Source organism: Bufo bufo, chromosome 8, assembly GCF_905171765.1.
Source record: "Bufo bufo chromosome 8, aBufBuf1.1, whole genome shotgun sequence".
Classification (NCBI taxonomy): domain Eukaryota; kingdom Metazoa; phylum Chordata; class Amphibia; order Anura; family Bufonidae; genus Bufo; species Bufo bufo.
The window spans coordinates 211,594,465-211,601,995 of NC_053396.1; the positions used below are offsets into that span (position 1 = coordinate 211,594,465).

Consider the following 7,531-nt stretch of genomic DNA (forward strand, 5'->3'; position numbering starts at 1 on the left):
CTTTTTTGCTTCGGCTCAAAAAACTGTCGGAAAACAATGGCAAAAAAAAACAAAACTGTGCAAGAGCCCACCCGAACTCAAATTCATGAAAACAAAAACAAAAAAAAAAAAACGACCATGAAGGGACTCGAACCCTCAATCTTCTGATCCGAAGTCAGACGCCTTATCCATTAGGCCACACTGTCAGGTGGCTACAAAGTAATTGCACATGCACTCATCCCTAATCATGACTTTCTTTGTATTTTGTCATCTGTGACCTGCAGATATCATTGAATAATAAAAAGAGATTTAACACACACACAAATTAATGGGAGTTTAAAGGCCGCTGTCTTGTTGTCCGAAGTCGCCAAGAATACAGGGGTTGGGCTGACAGTCTAATAAGTATAGCGCCTACTCTGAGGGGAGAGCGATCAGACAAACCATGTCGTCAGCGGGTTTCTCCTCTCTCCCCATTAGGCCTCTTACCCACGACCGTATGCCTCCGAGATATACGGTCGTGAGCGGCCATATATCCCGGAGAGGTATTGATCGTACGCACGGGAGCGCACAGCATCATATGATGCCACTCCGGGACATATGGCCGCTCACGGACCGTATATCTCGGAGGGCATACGGTCGTGGGTATAAGAGGCCTTAACAACACAAACACTCAGCTGAACCGAACATGTATGTGTATGGGGAGTTGTCTGCCAAAGGATAGTCCAGCCACAGCTACTTAATGTGTACGGCTAGCTTTAGGGCTCATGTGTGCTGGCCGAGCCTGTATTGCAGCCCGCAAACAGCGGGTCGGTAATATATGGGCACCAGCCGTTTATGCACCACATCACGGATAAGGACCCATTCACTTGAATGGGTCCGCAATCCGGAAGATGTGGTGCAGAACGGAGACACGAATCCGAATCTCCACGGAAGCACTACAGAGTGCTTCCGTGGGTTTTCTGTCTGTGCCTGGTCTATTTTTTTTTGCGGTGCAGATCACGGACCCATTTAAGTTGAATGGGTCTAAATTCGTCTGCGCCAGACACCCGGACGGTGCCGTGAATTGTGGACTGCAATTTGTGGCCCCAATGTACGGAATGCGTGAGCCCTTACACGAATCTGCTCAGTGCTAGCAGCTGCGAGGATGTCCCGGGGACAACGCGCAGATGAATTGATCAAAGTGAATTAGCGGCAGGAAAACCATTAGCAACACAATGGAGGAACGCCGGTCTAATCGCACTGCAAATCTACATGTATGCTCTGGAAGTGGGACTGCGGGGGGGTGCCTCCGAGGCTGCGTTACCGTTATCACTGACATGACGGCATGTGACCTAATTACCAAACCATTTCCATGCATTCATCATTTCTAAAAGCTCATCAGAGCTGCACAGATCACTGCGAGCAACAACCCGCGACTAACGGGAATCTATTCTGAAAACAATATGTTCATTGGCCGGCAATGTCCTCTGGGGCAATGCGAGGGTTTAATATATGGTCAATTCTCATTAGGCCTCCTGCACACGAACGCGTGCGCCCCGTGGTCGTGCTGCGGCCCGCAAAATGCTGGCTGCAATGCAAGAACACCATCTGCGGGGCAGCCGCAGCGGAATGGAAGTAGGGGACGAAACCCCACGGAAGCACTCCGTACTGCTTCCGTAGGGTTCCGTTTCGTGCTTCCATTCCGCTTCTCAGGATTTGCAGACCCATTGAAGTGAATGGGTCCGCATCCGTGATGCGAATGCACACGGAAAGGTGCCCGTGTATTGCGGATCTGCAATACGGCAACGGGAAGCACAAGTTCGTGTGCAGGAGGCCTTAGACTAGATTTGTATGTTTGCATAAGGCCTCATGCACACAGCGGGTCTGGAATATACGGGCAACCGCCGTGTGCGCACCACATCACGGATGCGGAGCCATTAAAGGGAAATCCTGATCATACGGTGCGGTGCAGAATGGAGCGGTGCTTCCATGGGTTTTCTGTCTGTGCCTCCGCACTGCAAAACAAAATAGAACATCAGATGCGGATCATGGACCCAATTGAAGTGAATGGTTCCGCAGACAGCAGGCACGCGGCCGCTGCCCGTGAATTGCGGAGCACGATTTGCGGTCCGCAGCAGCCTGGCCAGCATATGTTCATGTGCATGAGCCCTAACAGAGGACATTCCAGTACTGAAAACGTCAGAACAAAGCTCAGGTCACAGGAAATCTAGGCATGTGAAGACTGTAGGGGGCGCTCTGCGTCCGGTCACCACTCACACAGGGCACATTTACAGCCCAGAAGATGTTCACAAACGTCCACATGTGATGCAAATCTGCAAAGTAGTTACAGGCAAATTCATTGCAAAGGATGACGCCCATGCTGGAAGCAGCAGCATAGATCCCCAGGTGTTTCTGCGGCACGTGGATGACATTTTGTGACCTCCCCCACTTCTCTGTTACTGTAAATGTTGGGGATTTTCTGCCTGCAAATCCACGGTGGAAATTCTCTGCGTTTAGGCCCTTGAGGCCCTGCGAGGACATAACCTTGAGGCCCTGCGAGGACATAACCTTGAGGCCCTGCGAGGACATAACCTTGAGGCCCTGCGAGGACATAACCTTGAGGCCCTGCGAGGACATAACCTTGAGGCCCTGCGAGGACATAACCTTGAGGCCCTGCGAGGACATAACCTTGAGGCCCTGCGAGGACATAACCTTGAGGCCCTGCGAGGACATAACCTTGAGGCCCTGCAAAGCAGCGAGGGAGGGGCTGGAGACAGAATGGAGTGGCACTTGAGTGGAACGAGAGCAACGGAGATGCCTCATTGCGCCAAACACCTAATTTGCATAAGGCCTCACACACACTAACGTATTTTCTTTCCGTGTCCGTTCTTTTTTGCGGACCGTATACGGAACCATTCATTTCAATGGGTCCGCGAAAAAAACTGAAGTTACTCCGTGTGCATTCCGTTTCCTATTATTGTGACTTACATTGATTTTCATGCCGGATCTGGTTTGTTCAGTTTCAGACACAAAACGCAACAAAACCGAACTGATACTGATCAGTTTTGTCCCCATTGAATGGGGACAAAACTAACCCATTTTGGGCTGGTTTTGAGATCCTCTGCCGGATCTTAAAACCAGAAACCAAAAACGCTGAGGTGAAAGTAGCCTAAGAAGGTGAACCACAGCCGTCCCAGCTTTGAGTGGCAGGTGAGATGTTCCCGCTCAATGCTTCATCTGTACTACGCATCAGGCCCGTACGGTGAGTGCGCTGATTCTTGAAGTGCCGACACACACACGAAAACACACGGCTGGCGAGATTACATCTCCTCTGCCTAGACCACTCAAATCCGTGGGCCGGGCAGGCCGAGATACCACGCGGGGCTTTCAGTGCAATGGTGACACAAAATCAAGAATGTGGGTAACAATCGAGATGGGGGAAACGCTGTGCTTGGTGAGCGGAGAGAGAAGGCCGCGGCGCTCGCAGAAGAGCTGGCGGGGGTCCCGGGCGCTCACTGCTGTATGTCTATGGCAAAGCAGCGGTGAGGAGCAGGAAGAAAGACGGGAGACGGTACGCGCACACTACGCGCGACATCAGGGGCGCAGCTAAAGGCTCATGGGCCCTGATGCAAGAGTTCAGATTGGGCCCCCCTTCCCTCAGTGCTTTGTGGCGAGGGACAGGGAAACACGTAGCCTTCAGCCCCCCCCCCTCTCAATCCAAACTCTTGACCTAACCCCTTCCCTTCAGCCAGAGGTGTAACTTGACCAGCAGGCACTTTCTATAATACCAGTGTCCTCTTATATGGCACAGGGGTCTTTGGGCCCCTCAGGCTCCTGGGCCCGGTATTCTCATACAGCTGGCGGCGGGGGTCTGATATCGATGACCTATCCTGAGGATAGACGGCTTTTAACTCCGCCCGACGCCGGGTCAGCTTCTGCGTGCATTGCCCCTTGGCACGTGGAGGCGATTTATGTCTCCCCCCCTTAACGACATTTATCGTAATGATAGTCTATGGCAGTGGTGGCTGCGGTGAAACTACGACTCCCAGCATGCTCCATTCATTTCTATGGAGTTCTGAGAACAGCCAAGCGTGTATGTTGGGAGTTGTAGTTTTACCACAGCTGGAGGTTAGCTGCGACACGACAGCTGCACAAATACCCGCGTCACGTCGCAGCCGACATAGACTATCATTACAATAAATGTCGCGTGACAAATAGTCGCCGTGCAGCCTTTAGCCTTATATCCCGTAGATCTGGGCGCAGAATCCGCGGTATTTTTACGCGTGAACTAATACCGCTGAGATTTATCGTCTGCGCGATATTTGTGGGGGAACCAATAGTCTGGGGATAAGCGGCATCAGATCTGTCTGGCAGCCGCTTCTCCCAAGCCTGCAGGGGCCTCATGTTGAGGAGGTCCTATACCCCCAGACACACCATTGACATCAGCCCATGAAGGAGGCGCCAATGTAAACTACACCCCAGGGGTCTCCTCCTCACTACTTCTCTACAAGCCTCTGGGACTCCTGCTGTCACCTCCGCCAGGACAAGCCACACACTCGGCTCTGCTACACCTCGTCCGTCGGGAGTGGCCGGTGCCTGGTTCGGCAGTTTCCGGCGCTCGCTCGGGAGTTTCCGGCATCCAGGTCGGATCTGGCAGAAGTTCGGAGAAGCCATGGCGTCCCCGTCCCGTCGGCTGCAGACAAAGCCCGTTATAACTTGTTTAAAGAGCGTCCTGCTGATCTACACCTTCATCTTCTGGGTAAGGAGCAGCTGCCGGGATGGGGGTCGCCTGTGTCTCTGGGTGGGGGGCTCATTGCTGGGACATTGCTGGGACTGGGGCTTCTCCTCTTTGTGCTCTGGGGGGGTTTCATGTTATTTCAGCCATTCTTGAAACTTGCAGTTCTACATTCCTCAGCTCTCCTCCTGCTTCTGGAGTGAAGGAAGTTTCCAGATGATCGGACTCTTTAAAGCTTTTTTTTATTTTTGGATATTCTTGTCCTTTAAGTTGATTGTAGTCATTTGCTCTTGATTAGTGTTGAGTGAACTTCTGTTTTAAGTTCGGCGTCCGGTTAGCGGAGAATCCCGATATGGATTCCAAATTCCGTTGTAGCGGAATCAATAATGGCCGATTATTGATTCCACAACGGAATTCCGAATCCATATCGGGATTCTCCGCTAACCGGAAGCAGAACTTTAGACGCCGAACTTAAAACAGAAGTTCGCTCAACACTAATCTTGATGTGTGACTGGAAACGATGGACTAATGAAAAACCACGAGCTCGTATATCAAAGCGTAGAAGTAGTGTTGAGCGAACTTGTGGTGATCGAAGAATCGCGTTATGGATTCTAAATTCCGTTATGGTCCGTGGTAGCGGAATCCATAACGCGATTTTTCGATATGCCGAACTTTAGACGCCGAACTTTAAAACACAAGTTCGCTCACCAACTCCTGTTTTCAAGTTCGGCGAACAAGGTTCAGGTTATCTAAGGATTCCGCTACCCACGGACTATAAGTGATTCAACCTTGTTCGCCGAACTTGAAAACAGAGGTTCGCTCATCCCTACGTAGAATCTGACCCCACTGGAAAAAAAACGTGGGACAGGTTTATCAATGTTTAGTAGTGTTGAGCGAACTTGTGTTTTAAGTTCTGCGTCTAAAGTTCGGCTTCCGGTTAGCGGAGAATCCCGATATGGATTCCGAATTCCGTTGTGGTCCGTGGTAGCGGAATCAATAATGGCCAATTATTGATTCCGCTACCACGGACCACAACGGAATTCGGAATCCATATCGGGATTCTCCGCTAACCGGAAGCCGAACTTTAGACGCCGAACTTAAAACACAAGTTCGCTCAACACTATTCCTACGCACCAGATCGTGGTGGATGAACTGGAACATTGATGTTCTATGGGGACAAGCGATTGCTGATGTGAATGAATCAGTCACCTACGAAGATGATCGGACAGCGATTGGGAACATCTGCTTCGTTCCTGATCGTCTGTGTTAAAGTTCCTTTACACTACGCAATTGTCGAAACAATTATTGGGAAGGAACGTGACGGCTGTATTAGGCCAGCAGATGAGGCTGATGATTGTTGGTAGGAATGAGCAAATTGAGCTTCAGATCCAAAGTTGATTCACTCAAAAATTTAATTTTAATGCTGTACGGCGATCCATCTCTGTACAGCATTAAAATGTATGGGCTCCGGCGAGGCGAAATCAGTTATCACTAGGGATGAGCGAATCGACTTCGGATGAAACATCCGAAGGGAATTAGCATAAAACTTCGTTCTAATACTGTACGGAGCAGAAGCTTTGTACAGTATTAGAATGTATTGGCTCCGATGAGCCGAAGTTATTGCTTCACGAAGACTCGCGAGACTTTGCAGAATAACTTCAGAAATTGATTTATACTGTAAAAAAAAAAACATTTCCCGAACTCTGGTTCGGTTCCAAGGTACCAGGTTTTTTACAGTACAAATTAATTTATGAAGTTATTGCGCGAAGTCTCACGAGAAGCAATAACTTCGGCTCATCGGAGCCAATACATTCTAATACTGTACGGAGCTCCTGTTCCGTACAGTATTAGAACAAAGTTTTTACGAATCGACTTCTGATGATTCATCCGAAGTCGATTCGCTCATCCCTAGTTATCACCAAATTCCGTAACAATAGTCGGTCGGCAATGCGATATACCTGCTGGTCGGTGCACGTGTCCCAGGGTTGGCGTCCCAAATTGATAGGAGAAGACTGACCCTCGAGTGCTGGTCTTTTTCTATCATAGTTATCACCAAAGTCTCGTGGGGCTTCGGTGAATAACTTTGGGATTTGATTTTTTAAACTGGAGGGGGGGGGGGGGGGGGGACATTTTACAATTTGGATCTGAAGTCGGCTTCGCATTCCTGTTTTAGAATGTTTTTTAATTCTAAAAATCGAATGCCGAGACCTTGGTGATAACTAGGGATGAGCGAACTTCATATTTGAAAGTTCGGGTCGGGGTATATGCTGAATTGCGTTATGGATTCCATTACCACGGACCATAACGCAATTTAGAAGGCATTCCGTTATAATAGAAGTCTATGGCCTGTATAATGGATACCACAACCCGAACAAAATATGACGAAGAGACGAAGCTCCGCGCAGTATTCAAACGAAGTTATGACCAAAGCGATCTAGGATTGGAAGCTCGCTTCGCTCATCACTAATTGTCGGGAAGGAAGCGTTGAATGCTATTACATGCAGCGATCTTCTCCACAGTATAGGGAGTAGTGATGGCTAACCCCATCGCTCGCCCCCAAACTGAATTATTATTTGCCGTCAGCAGAGGGCGATTAGACGGCACGGGCTGCCACCAGCAAACTAGGATTATTATTTTTTGTAGCCTGCATAAAAGAGGCAATAAAATTATGAATTGTATTCCAGTTACTTTAAGTTGGATAGGGGGTACCTATTAGATCGCAGTAGAACCCCCTCCGATCAGGACGGGGACTTGCAGTCCCCTTGAAATGAACGGCGTGGGCTGGACGCACTTGCACGTGGCTGCTCCATTCGTTTCTATGGGAGTTCCAGAGATGGC

The 7,531-nt window shown here is 49.6% G+C and overlaps 1 protein-coding gene and 1 non-coding gene across 2 annotated transcripts in view; one reads left to right on the plus strand and one right to left on the minus strand.

Moving 5' to 3' along the window:
- Positions 1-112: 112 nt before the first annotated feature.
- Positions 113-185, minus strand: TRNAR-UCG. The gene has a single exon. It is a non-coding gene; the product is annotated as a tRNA-Arg (tRNA).
- Positions 186-4,630: 4,445 nt separating this feature from the next.
- The window catches only part of LOC120978209 (olfactory receptor 1019-like), a 61,226-nt gene continuing 58,325 nt past the window's right edge, over positions 4,631-7,531 (plus strand). The window contains exon 1 of the mRNA XM_040406433.1: positions 4,631-4,717. Within this exon, the coding sequence (XP_040262367.1) occupies positions 4,631-4,717 (87 nt within the window). The remainder of the gene's footprint in view (positions 4,718-7,531) is intronic.